Source organism: Leucopleurus acutus (genome assembly GCF_964270905.1).
Source record: "Leucopleurus acutus genome assembly, chromosome: 9".
NCBI classification, from domain to species: Eukaryota; Metazoa; Chordata; class Mammalia; order Artiodactyla; family Delphinidae; genus Leucopleurus; species Leucopleurus acutus.
The window spans coordinates 22,662,044-22,675,956 of NC_139144.1; the positions used below are offsets into that span (position 1 = coordinate 22,662,044).

At 37.6% G+C, this 13,913-nt stretch overlaps 1 protein-coding gene across 1 annotated transcript in view; it reads left to right on the forward strand.

The window, feature by feature from the left end:
- Nucleotides 1–13,913, forward strand: part of RELN (reelin) — a 511,249-nt gene that overhangs the window by 339,738 nt on the left and 157,598 nt on the right. Inside the window, exons 17-19 of the mRNA XM_082846929.1 lie at nucleotides 2,166–2,232; nucleotides 8,997–9,230; nucleotides 9,894–10,055. Coding sequence (XP_082703055.1) covers nucleotides 2,166–2,232; nucleotides 8,997–9,230; nucleotides 9,894–10,055 — 463 coding nt within the window. The remainder of the gene's footprint in view (nucleotides 1–2,165; nucleotides 2,233–8,996; nucleotides 9,231–9,893; nucleotides 10,056–13,913) is intronic.

The window sequence follows — 13,913 nt, forward strand, 5'->3', positions numbered from 1 at the left end:
AGAAGGCTAATACAACATGATTCTAAGTCAGAAAGTCAGAAAGTCCTGAGTTCCCAACATCAAGCTTTGAGTAGAATGAGAAAAGATAAAAACACATGGAATAGGTATGGTTAGGAGTGTGGGTCGAATGCAGAACTAGAGGCAGAATCTCTTAAATTCTGACATTATTCTATACATGAGGCTTTCGCGGAAGCAGAACCTGCTCTCTGGTTTCTTCAAAAGGCAAGAGGAGGACACACTGTCACTCCCTCCCAAGGGAAATGTGTGTCAACTTGCCAAAGAACCCTTGAAGTCTCCTCCATTTCACTATGGAATTTCAGAATTATATCAAAGAAAACAAACAGAAAAAAACAGATCAATATTGGAAATTATCCTGAAATTCTTAGTAAAATGGAAGATCCTAGAGCCCAATATGTTTATTACCACTTTTTAATTTTTAAAACTGGATTGCATCAATGATAATAGTGAAGAAAACTATCTTTTCCACACTCTTAGAAAAACAGAGCCTGTAAATTTACTCATACTGCAAATCCTAATGACTTCATCATTAGCAGGGGAAGATGACAACAAAATTCTTTTTTCCAATTTTTTCATTGACTTGGAAAGTCTTATTCTACTGTTGAGTTTTTTTAATGATGGGGACTTTGTGATGTATGACATTGGTACACTATAGGGCAGCCCCGCAGAATGCAATGAACCGCTTACAGGACTTAGAGCAAATCCTACAGCAGCCATAAAATCAAGAGGGCTGGGAAAACAATCCATACACTCTTCCATGCTAAAGAAGGATGAAACCCCTTTCTGATTCCTCAGCACTCGGTGTCCAGTGGAGCCATCAAAGCAGGTGGGGCAGGAAGGTGGCGAAGGATACTTGACTCCAGTATGAGATGATGATCATAACCATATGGTGCCAGGTTCCAGGCATGAAACATTTAGTTTATTCTATCCTCAAGGAATATTATCCCACTTTAAAGGATAGGGACACATAGGCTTAGCCAGGATAAATCACTTATCCACAGTTTCCCAGGTGAAGCCAAAATTTGAATCCAGGGTTTTTTGACACCTAAAACCAATACCTTTTGAACAACTGAGCCTGCTGTCTAATCTCTTCCTAAACCAACAGTTTCCTTGAGAAAGAGTTTTTCCAGTGGCCTGCTTTGCATCTCATTAGCTCTCATTTCCCTAACAGCTGCACCTGTTAACTGACTTCCAGGGATTAAACGCTTGTAGAAGCATAGACCACAGGAAAGATTTTTTTAAAAATAGAATTGCTTAACTCTTTTGTTGTGATTACAAGACAGAGGAGAAAATGATAATGAATAGTAAGTTTGTTTATGCCTGAAATTGAATACGGGAGGTCTCAGTAACCATTGCGTCTCTAATTCCTCATTGGTTTGTCCCACTTTCACACTGTTTGGTGTATTACTGATTGTACTGATTATCAAAAGGTTTAATATCTTTAAATGTATTTGAGTCTGAGTATCTCAGAACCTACCATTCGACAGTCAGGGGCCCTTCTCTCAGCATTCCCAAGGTTAGAATTTAGGTTTGTAAGATCATTATCAGTCAAGCCCACCATTTAAAAAAAGGTCTGCATTGTAGAGAAGACTTTATGCTCAACCACAGATTTTAACTCCCCACTTCAAGAAGGATGAATTAATGTTTAGAAATACATATAACAATCATCTGCCGTGGTATAGATTTTCCTCAGATGAAAATGAAATTATAGTTTTTTTAAATTAAATTATAATCTATTTATTTTTTGATATATCAAATTGAGCCTTTCTAAATTCTTTATTTCCACCTGAAGAATATAAACTTTGTGGAGAGTTCAAAACAGAAGCACTAATATTCTGCCTGAAATCACGTTAGCTGAAGAGACTCCATTAAGGAACCCAAATCACATGGCCCTACTTTCTCTGCTATGAAAGATTAAAATCTTGAAAGGATTATTTAAGTTAAAAGAGTTCTGGCAGATTTGTAACTAAGCACTTACCTTGTCACGCAGCACTCTATATGTCATCTGGATTCCTGTGCACAACATACATACAACGAACGAGATTTCATGGGTATTGCTTCACAAAATTGTTTCCCATGCTGATGGTGTTCTTGGTCGTCTTCCCAGTGATTTTGCCATCTTTCACATGCTCTCTTTTGCCCTGCAGTTTATGTTGGTCCATCGTGTCTCAGATTCTGTTCTGGCAGAGGACAGTGCACTCGACATGGTTGCAAGTAAGCAGTTCTGAGTCATATCTATACTTCTCTTTTTTGATATGTGCTTTATATACTGAAACCATGGGTCATATTAGTTTGTTTTAATTTCCTTTTTAGGCTTTTAAGGTCTTTGCAAGACTAAAAGTAGCATACTCCAAATGGAATTTAAGTGTAATAGAATATTAAACGTATTTTGTAAGTGGAAGTTGCTTAATAAATAAATTTTCTGTTAGGCTAAATTGTGAACAGATGTAGCATACTTCATGTAAATTCGTGAACAAATTGGAATTCTTCATAGTTTGATGGCTGCCTTTTCCATCTTTAGTGTCTTCAATATGGTATTTCCCCATAAACTTGTTCTAGTGTTCATGAGTCATATTTTAATTCCTGGCATGCTTTGTAAATGAATTATAAAAATCAATAATGACCCATAGACCCAATGTTCAAGGAAACTGGAGTGGGCCAAATTAACAGATTTGATAAGAAAATTCATCATCTCTAAATGTAACTTCAAATCTTGCTTACTTTTGAAAATCTTTTGAGTCTTCAAAACGATATATAAAGAATTTTATATAATAATGATGTTGAATATGAAGTATGAAATTACACATAAACAGTTTAATATCCAGTCACCATTGGAGCATTGCATTATATTTATTTATAGCAAGAATGGATAGTCATTATGTCATTCACCTATAATATTTAATTATAAGATATCCTGAGAATTACTGAAACCACAGTCTTTTTTATACAGATAAGTTTTCAACAATGGATCATCTAGTCTCTCTTCTTGTCCTCCAAACAAAAAAGAGTCATTAATTAGCCAGTTAAATAATTAATTAATGGAAAACTCATTTAAAAAATCATTAAAAAATCATTAAAAAATCATAAAAATCATAAAAGTGCTTTGAACCTGATCATTTAGAAATTATATATATGAGGCAAGACATTGGTCACCACTGAGATTAGAGTGTCGGGTTAACTTTGTTATTTAATTGAAGTATACTTGCTTTACAATATTGTGTTAGTTTCAGGTGTACATCATAGTGATTTAGTATTTTTGCAAGTTATATTTCTTTATAGGTTATTTAGTTCCCTGTGCTATACAGTAAATCTTTGTTTTATCTATTTTATATATAGTAGTTTGTATCTGTTAATCCCCTACCCCTAATTTGTCTCTCTCCTCTCCCTCTCCCCTTCCATAACCACAAGTTTGTTTTCTGTGTCTGTGAATCTGTTTCTGTTTTGCTATATACATTAATTTGTATTATTTTTTAGATTCCACACATAAGTGATATCATATAGTATTTGTTTTTCTCTTTCTGACTTATTTCAAAAAGCATAATATTCTCTAGGTCCATCCACATTGCTGCAAATGGCAGCATTTCATTCTTCTTTATGGCTGAGTAATATTCCATTTTATATATTATATATACCACATCCTCTAATGTAAATCATCTGTAATAGGCACTTGGGTTGCTTCTATATCTTGGCTATTATAAATAGTACTGCTATGAACATTGGGGTGCACGTATCTTTTCGAATTAGAGTTTTTGTTTTTTCCGGATATATACCCAGGAGTGGAATTGTTGGATCATATGGTAGTTCTGTTTTTAGTTTTTTAAGGAACCTCCATACTCTTTTCCAAGTAGCTGCACCAATTTACATTCCCACCAAAAGTGTACAAGAATTCCCTTTTCTCCACATCCTCTCCAAAATTATTGATAGGTATGTACTTATTGCCATTTTATTTCTTGTTTTCCAGTTGTTTTTATAGTTCTTCTTTGTTCATTTTCTTTTTCCTATTGTAGCTTGATGATTTTCTTTTGTAGTATGCTTGAATTTCTTTCTTTTTGATTTTTGTGTATCTCTTTTATATGTTTTATTTGTGGGTTCATATATGTTGACCCATAACTATATCTACTTGCTTTAAACTGATAAAACTGATAATTTAAGTTCAAATACATTCTAAAAAACCTACATTTTTTACTTTCCTCACCCACATTTTGTGTTTTGGCTGTCATTTTTTACATCTTCATGCTTATCCCTATACTGTTTATTGTAGTTATGGTTGCTTTTATAATTTTTCTGTTTTTTAATCTACATACTGGCTTATTTAAGTGATCTTCAGTCCTCACTATATATTTTCCTTTCCTATTGGGATTTTCCCTTTCCTGTAGGTTCTTGCTTCTTTTTCCATTTAGAGGAGACCCTTCAACATTTATTTTAGGGTAAGTTTAGTATTGCTGAATTCTTTTAGTTTTTGCTTCTCTGAGAAGTTCTTTGTCTCTCCTTCTGTTTAAAATGATAATCTGGCTGGGTAGAGTATCCTAGGTTGCAGATTCTCCCTTTCAGGACTTTGAATATACCATGCCACTCCCTTATGGCCTGAAAAGTTTCTGCAGAGAAATCAACCGATAGCCTTTTAGGGTTTCCCTTGTGTATGACTGTTTTTCTCTTGCTGTCTTTAGAATTCTCTATCTTCAACTTTTGCCATTTTTATTATATGTCTTAGTGTGGGTCTCTTTGGGTTCATCTTGTTTGGGACCCTCTGTGCTTCCTGCACCTGAATATGTTTCCTTCTTTAGGGTGGGGAAGTTTTCAGCCATAATTTCTTCAAGTACATTTTTGATCCCCTTCTCTCTCTTCTCCTTCTGGAACCCATTATGCATATGTTGGCATGTTTTATATTATCCCATAGATCTCATATGTTGCTTTCATTTCCTTTTCTGTCTGCTGTTCTGATTAATTTCCATTATTCTGTCTTCCAGATCATTTATGCATTCTTCTGTATTATTTATTTGGCTATTCATTGCTTCTAGAGTGTTTTTTATCTCAGAAATTGAATTATCTGTTTTTGATTGGGTCCTAGTTCCTTGTTAAGATGATCTGCATTTATATTGATAGTCTTTCTTAATTCAGTTAGCATTTATATTACCAACTTTTTTTTTTAAATGCACAACGTGAGAGTTGTGATTTGACTTTTAAGAATTTTCTTATCTTTTATAAATTTTTTTTGGCCATACCACATGGCACGTTGGATCTTAGTTCCCTGACCAGGGATTGAATCCACGCCCTCTGCATTGGAAGGGCAGAGTCTTAACCACTGGACTGCCAGAGAAGTCCCTATTACCTAATTTTTGAATCCGTGTCTGGTAGACTAATTATCTCTGTTCCATTATTTTTTTCAGGGGTTTTCTCTCTCTAGTTGCAGTGAGTGGGGGCCACTCTTCGTTGCAGTGCACGGGCTTCTCATTGCGGTGGCTTCTCTTCTTGTGGAGCACAGGCTCTAGGTGTGCAGGTTTCAGTAGTTGTGGCATGCGGGCTCAGTGGTCGTGGTGCATGGGCTTAGTTGCTCCACGACATATGGTATCATCCTGGACCAGGGCTCGAACCTGTGTCCCCTGCATTGGCAGGTGGATTCTTAACCACTGTGCCACCAGGGAAGCCTAAGGGGGTGTTTTTATGTGAGAGCATCCCCATGTAGACTGCATGTGCCCAGTGTCTTTGGTGTGAGGACTGGATTTGACGTGGATGCCACCCACATCTTTCCTCAGGGTCTGCTGGCCACTATCACCTTGATAGGGGGTGTTGTTGATGCTGGAGGAGCTAGAGCCTGCGCAAGGTGTGAGGTGGGACTTCCTCTCAGCTCCATGAGTGTTGGAGCCATGTCAGGGGTGGGGTCTGCTCCACAGTTGCTGGAGGGGAAGACCTGAGGGTAGGGCTCCAGCTGGCTCTGTTCCCTTTAAGTGTACGTTATGCCTTCTCCTGGCACTGGGGCCTTTGCCCCAGTGGAGGAGAGTGCTGAAGTAAGTGAGGCTACTGCACTTACAGAAGTCTGATGTGCTGCTTGTGTAGGTATCTGCAGCTCTGCTCAGATGCAACCCAAGTTTGCATCCTTTGCCTGTTGTCATTTCCTAGGTCTAGTGCAAGGTTGTGGCATGGAGTGAGCAGAGCCAGAGAGTTTGCTCGGCTGGGACTGGGGGTCGGTGCTTGTGGTTGCAGGAATTGAAGCGGCTGAGCAGCCATCAGAGGTCTGGGTTGCTTCTGGGGTGTGTAAGCGCAACAATGGCCGCCGCTGCCCCACATGGACCACACCCCAAGCCCCCAAGCCTCCTCTTTGTCCCTAGATCGAGTTTTCTCCCAGGACCTGTCTTCCCCAGATGGAGCACCAAGCTGTGGCATGGAGTGGGCAGGGCTGGAGCATTTGCTTGGCTGGGAGCCAGTCGCAGGGGCTTCAGCAGCTGCACTGCCATCAGGGGTCTGTGCTGCTTTCACGGTGCTGCCAGAGTAAGCCGCACTGCCCCACCCAAACCCCAGGCCCCCCAGGCTGCTCCTGTGCCCCTATATCAAGTTTTCGCCCAGGACCTGGCAGCTCTAGATCCAATGCCAAGCTGTGATGTGGGCAGGGTTGGAGCAGTTGTTCAGCCAGGAATGGGGGTCACAGTGTGTTGAACGTGGGGGCTGGAGGAGCTGTGTTGTCACCGGGGGTCTGGGCTGCCTCAGAAGCACTGTTTAGTAAGAAGCAGCAATGGCCGCTACCCTACCGAGACCACACCCCAGGCCATTTCTGCGTCCCTAGATGGAGTCTTTTCCCAGGTCCTGGTTGCCCTAGATCCCATGCCAAGCCATGTTGCAGAGTGAGCAGGATCGGGCTGTTCACCTAGCCTGGATTGGGGAGCACGGCGAGGTAGCAGCCACTGGTCCAGAGCTCGCTCTGCCCTGTCTGTTGGCAAGCCAGCACCCGTGTGTTCCTTGCGAGTGGAGTCTAGGCTTCTCCAACCCTTCTGTCTGTCCCAGCTGTTCTCCCAGCAGCCAAGGGGGCTTGTCTCCTCCATGTAGGACCCCAGGACTGGGAAGCCCAGTCTGTGGCTCACTTCCCAGTGTGAGTCCAACCATACAGTCCTTCCTTTCCTCTTAGACCCCTCCCAGAGGTACAGGTCCCAAACTGATGCCTTTTTTTCCCACCCTGCCTCGTTACATGGCCATCTTTCTTGGCAGCCTTGGCTGTATAGGAGTTCTTCTGCCAGTTTCCGGTTAGTTTTCCATGAGAATTGTTCCACATATAGGTATATATATATATATATTTTTTTTCTTTGCGGTACGCGGGCCTCTCACTGTTGTGGCCTCTCCCGTTGCGGAGCACAGGCTCAGCGGCCATGGCTCACGGGCCCAGCCGCTCCGCGGCATGTGGGATCTTCCCGGACTGGGGCACGAACCCACGTCCCCTGCATCGGCAGGCGGACTCTCAACCACTGCGCCACCAGGGAAGCCCAAGGTGCAACCTTTTTGATAAAATGGTGATAACTATAACCCCCCCAAAGAATATCCAATACACATAAAATTTGGCATTTGATTTCAGGACATTCACACACTCCATGGACCCTCTGTGAGGCCAGCATAGATCCCAGTTTCTGCACTAGTGCTAAAGAAGTAACCTTATGAGTTGTGCCATAATATCACTTCATTGGTACACTTGCTTTATAAAAGGCTTGTTTCACAGACTCACAGACATAGAAAACAAACTTATGGTTACCAAAGGGGAAAAGGGGTGGTAGAAGGATAAATTAGGAGTTTGGAATTAGCAGAGGCACTCTACTATATATATAATAGATAAACAACAAGGACCTATCGTATAATACAGAGAACTATATTCAATATCTTGTAATAAACCATAATGGAAAAGAATATGAAAAAGAATATAGGTATGTATAACTGAATCACTTTGCTGTACACCAGAAACTAACACAACATTATAAATCAACTGTACTTCAATAAAAAATTAAAAATAAATAAATAAAAATAAAAGGCTTGCTTCAAATTTTAGAGTGTTTTGAATGCTTAGATGAGAACCTGCCACCCACCCAAAAAGACACCAATTTAATTTTATAATGGGAAACATAGTAAATATAGTGAGAAAGAAATAGTGCAGTAAAAATAAAGAATTTGAAACTAATTCCTGATGAGCAAACTCCTTAAAATATAGAAAGTTTCTGATATTTAATTATTAAGTCATCTGTGATGAGTTTTCTCACTGACAGAAGACTCAGGGAGCTCCATATATATTCTAGTCAGCTAACATAAATACAGCACATCCTTACATGGCAGCAGGCAGGCTGGTGTGTGTGTGTGTGTGTGTGTGTGTGTGTGTGTGTGTGTGTGTGTGTTTCTTGAAGCACCGCTAATGTGGAATTCCACTGAGAGACAACACAGTTCTGCTAAGGACATCTATCTAGGTCAAGGGTGTATACATTCCCTTTATAATGCCAATCTAGTTTCCAATCTTTTCCAAATATTTCCAGTAATTACTGTCAAAAACAGAATGTGTATTTTTACATTTGTTCATAAAGGAAATTTATTCTAGATATCTTATAGAAGTATTTTATTTATGTTGTTTCTTTTACAAATTTAATGAACATCATTGTGAATAAAATTATATACATATAATATACCTTTTACAAAGATTTTAAACTGGAAATGTGCACAAGCATAGATGCATTTGCAGATAAATTACTGGCATTGGTTGAAGGTGAGTGCTGAATTATTGTTTTAATCATAAGCTTTTTTTACAGCAGGACTGTGCAAAGGCTGTATTCTTTTGGGATATTTACAATTACTTCTCCCATATCAAGTCTTCACATTCAGTATTCTCCAAAGACGAATGAGCTTTGATTACCATTCAATCCAGTCCTGGCCTCTGGACTTCCTCATCCCCAAAGTGGATAAAGGAATCCCTGAAAGGGCCAACAGTTTAAGATTGAATATCATTGTTTCTTTTTCAGGTGTGACCCTGGATTTTCTGGCCCAGCTTGTGAGATGGCATCCCAGACATTCCCAATGTTTATTTCTGAAAGCTTCGGCAGTTCCAGGCTCTCCTCATACCATAACTTTTACTCTATCCGTGGTGCTGAAGTCAGCTTTGGCTGTGGTGTCTTGGCCAGTGGTAAGGCCCTGGTTTTCAACAAAGATGGGAGGCGTCAGCTAATTACATCTTTCCTTGACAGCTCACAATCCAGGTGAGTTAAAGCAGGGTGGAATACATACAGAAACAAGATAACAGTTGAATTCAGATCTATTAATTTTCAATTTTTTCTTTTTTACTAATATATATCTTCTGATTTTCAACCAGGTTGAGAGGAAGCTTATAGTTTATATAGAGTTAATTTGCCCTGGTTTTTAATAAATTAAAAGGCTCACTGATGACGTTAAGATACTAATGACTGACTAGATTTTTTAAAATATGAACTGTTAGCATCAAAACTGTTCTTAAGCCAAGGGCTAGTTAATTATTTATGTAGTTTTATTTATTTGACAGCTTGCAGAGGCTGATTAGATTTACTCTACATCTCTCCTTCCCCCAGTGCTTAATAAATAATGCAGCAAAAGAATGATTGGCGTTTTAACTGTATGTACACAAGTATGTAGTATACAAATATGTATAAACATACCGTTATATTTGTATAGATATATCTGTCTACAAAACACATGCAGTGACCTCATCTTCTACATATATTCATACATCTCACAGTGAAATTACTTACATTTTATAGAAGAGGGATGAGTGGAAACCTACAGCTTTTGAGTAGTTTATTTAAATTTGTTCAAATTCTTTAAAAGCCAAAATGAATGTTATGATTTAAAATGTTTATGCACACTAATTCTAGACAATTCGTGTCTAGGTTCCTCCAGTTCACGTTGAGGCTGGGGAGCAAGTCTGTTCTGAGCACATGCAAAGCCCCTGACCAGCCTGGTGAAGGTGTTTTATTGCATTATTCTTATGATAATGGGATAACTTGGAAACTCTTGGAGCATTATTCATATCTCAACTATCACGAGCCCAGGTATGTTGGAAAACACTTGGAAAAAATGGTAAGGGTGATATCTCCTTCCTGGGGAAATCATCATTCAAGTGGTATAAGAGTCCAGATGCTTTTGCATTGAGAGATGGTGAGGACAAAGATTGATGCCTCTTGCAATGAAAAGCTAGAAAGCTGCATTCTTGTAATTCATTTGCCCTACTGACTTCTGGTAATTTGAAGAAATTTATTCTCATATTCTGAAATGTGCATCTAAGGGAAATATTTTGATACCTAGGAAAGAGAAAAATAACTAACACTACTTTCCTTATTCAACTATAGTGCAAACTATTAGGTACGATTTTAATATGGTACTAAATTATAAATGCTGTTGATAAATATTTTTAGCAATGTATGATAATATATTATAATAAATTATATGAGATAATAACTCATAAAATCTGATGACCAATTTGCATGTAATATAATTAAGTAATGAGTATAAAGAAGTTTTTCTAGCATGTGTAGAGTCCCTGGCAAAGGTGGAGTGGAGGCTGTATTTAAAGCCCTTTCTTCAGGCCACTTCTATTTTTCTTTGGCTTATATATTTCATAATATATAGTCACAATTGTGAGATTTAAGTTTTACTTGAAGTAGGGCCATCCTTCAGTTTGGGAGAGTGGTAATCAGCATTTGTGATACGATTTCGGAAGAGTCCAGAGAGTCCTCTCCTTTTCTAGAACACTTATTGACTTGCTCACTGAAATTCCTTTAAAATAGCAGGAGAAGAGGAGGATGGGAAAGTTAAAATAGCACTAGAGGAGGTATCACTGTGACTTACATTCACTTTCCGATATAAAGAGCTAATACAGTTTACCTTCCTGGAAGTACATACATGTTGATCATGGAAAGATGTGAAAAAGAGTGAGGAGGGCTTCCCTGGTGGCGCAGTGGTTGAGAGTACGCCTGCCGATGCAGGGGACACGGCTTCGTGCCCCGGTCCGGGAAGATCCCATGTGCCGCGGAGCGGCTAGGCCTGTGAGCCATGGCCGCTGAGCCTGCGCGTCCGGAGACTGTGCTCCGCAATGGGAGAGGCCACAACAGTGAGAGGCCCGCGTACCGCGAAAGAAAAAAAAAAAGAGTGAGGACTTTGGGCACTGAAGTGTGCATTGGCACCATGGCAGAAGGACAGGGGCAATGATGATAGAGTTTATATACTTTAAAATTCTGCCTAGAGCTATCCCTTCATTTAAGTATTTGCAAATAGATGAGAACTTTTATTTTCATTAGAAGATGAAGTAGCATGTAACAGAGATAATAGTTAACAACTATTATGAGTGGTAAATACTATATGTTGTAAAATTTAAGAGAATGCACCAGATGTGTTGAGTCTTTTCCCTATAAGGGTAAATGTAAGACTAAACTCAACTTTCTCACTCAGTAGAGACATATGAATCCCAAAGAAACATTTCATAGGTTCTCCATAATAAGCATTAAAAGAAAATTAAGCAAAAATCAAGGTGATAATAAAAATGATGAAAGCATGAAGAAAATATCATTGTCCTAAGTTAAATTGGCCCAAAACACAATTTTTTCTAACAAGGATGGACAGCTTCAAAATTCAGTAATCAATTTGTAGCATGAAATTTAATTAATCTTGGTTGATATGAAAAGAAATTATACATTTAATGTACTATTGCAAAGGTACATTTAATCTTGTCTGCCATTTGACAGCAACATTTTTCTTCTAAGCAGAACCAAGGTGGCTTTTCAGCATTAGGTATGTGCACAGCTTGAAAGATTAAGATCAGAGGGGAGATTTTTTTAAAAGGAGAACGTGGTAGTGGAACCAAGAACACTTTTCATTTTATATATATTGCCTCTGTCCAAGAGACTCTTCCCTCCTCCCCCTCTCTCTTATAAATATTAATAAAAGGTGACATGGCAGAAGTAGAATTTGATATATTCTAGGTACTAAATTATGTTTTATATGAGAAATAGTACAAACCATGTAAACTCTCCATGAGACAGTTAATTATTGATGCCTTTAGCCATTTGCTGTGTTTTCTTCAGTATAAATTGCTGTCTGTAATTGCTGTGAATTCCATATTGTTCCTTTCTGCCATGGTTGTTCGAAAATGAAGTGTGATCCATAAATTAGATGTTATAGTTGGCTAACTACTGTTATTCCTAGCTGATTTCTAATAATTTCCTTACGTATAATTCACTCAGTAAGTGAAAGAACTCTATCTGCTTGATATTAATAAAAGTTAAAGTCTGTAAATACAGCTAAGTTAATCTTTTAATTCTAACTGACTAGACTGCCTTGTGAACTAATTGGCATTCTTATTAATATAAAACTATATATTTTTGGTGAGACAAATTATTCTAGATTTTTCTTAATTATAGGGCTTGGTTTTTTATTCTAAAATTATTGTGAAGTCTAATTATATTTTATTTTTGTCTTGATTATTATATTTGATTACAGGAAATCCATGAGCTTAGTACCTATCCAAAAAAGGAAGTTTGAGACAGAAAGTTGACCTAAGTCCCTGGGTTCTCATCTAGGAATATTCTGATCAAATGGCTCCATAGCCATTCTAACCAGCCACTGTAATATGCATAGAGTGGTAAAGCAGAGACTCCCACCCCACTCCAAGATATAACATAGAGGTAAAGGATGCAGACTCTAGAGCCATGTTCCCTAGGTCCATAGCCTGGCATTGTCAGTTAAAAGCTGCTTAACCTGAAAGAAAATCTTTAACCTCCTTGTGCCTCTGTGTTTGAATCTCTGTCAGAGTATCCTGATAATATGTACTTCATCTACGCAGCAAGAAGTTACTCTTTTTATACGCCAGACACTATTCTAGGTGCTAAGATACACTAGTGAAAAATAGAAAAAAGTCTCTGACTTTGCCATAAGGATATTATTATCCCAGTTTCACAGATGAAGATGCTAAGGCACATACAAGTTAAATACCTTCACTGAAGCTGCAGAGTTATCAATCATGAGGTGACAAAGTGCATACTTTAACCCAAGAGTCTGACTACAGACTCACCGTCTTCACATCTCTGCTGGGGAAAATATTGGGCACTTCAGTTACTGTTCTCACACACATATGCACTTTATTTTCCTTTAAAGTTGCCCCAAAAATTCTACTTCTCAGTTGTTAATTTTTAATATTACATTTATTTTCATCAGCGAGAACAGTAACTGCTTTTAAAATTATTAATATTAAAAGAAAATTATAATTTTCTAATAACAATGCTAATCAAATTAAATTATTAAATTAATGCATGATGTTTTCATTGTTGAGCCAGTTTGAATATAGTTTATTTTATTCTATATTTGATATGTAAACATAAATATTATTTAATTATTTAATAAATAAATATTTAGAAAATTAAAGTGAAAATTACTGAAATAATTAAGTATTTAATAAGTACTTTTCTTTTAATAAACTCACATTGGTTAAAAAAATTCAGCAGATTGTGGAAAGTACTTAAAAAAATCATAAACCTGTTATAGCTATGTCTTTTTAGTTTAAGAAATGTTTTTTAATTTATATTTCTGTATTTGAACATTGATTTCTCATCATTTAAAAAGTATGTTTTCTCACATTACAAAAAGTCCTACCAATTTTTTACTGTTTAAATAATCAATGGTGATAATCGTGTTATTCCACCCCATATTTTCATATGCAGATTATTTAAAGTAAAAATAGATATTACTTTTAATAACTTTCAGTATGCAAAAAATTACATTTTCAAGATGTGATTTAATGTTTCTTTGTGTAATAACTAAAGATGAACATAATACAAATATGAAAATCAATCTAATTTCTCAGTAAATCCAGCCTTAGACATTGAAGTTTTTAAATAATTTATTTCTAAGTTATCCAG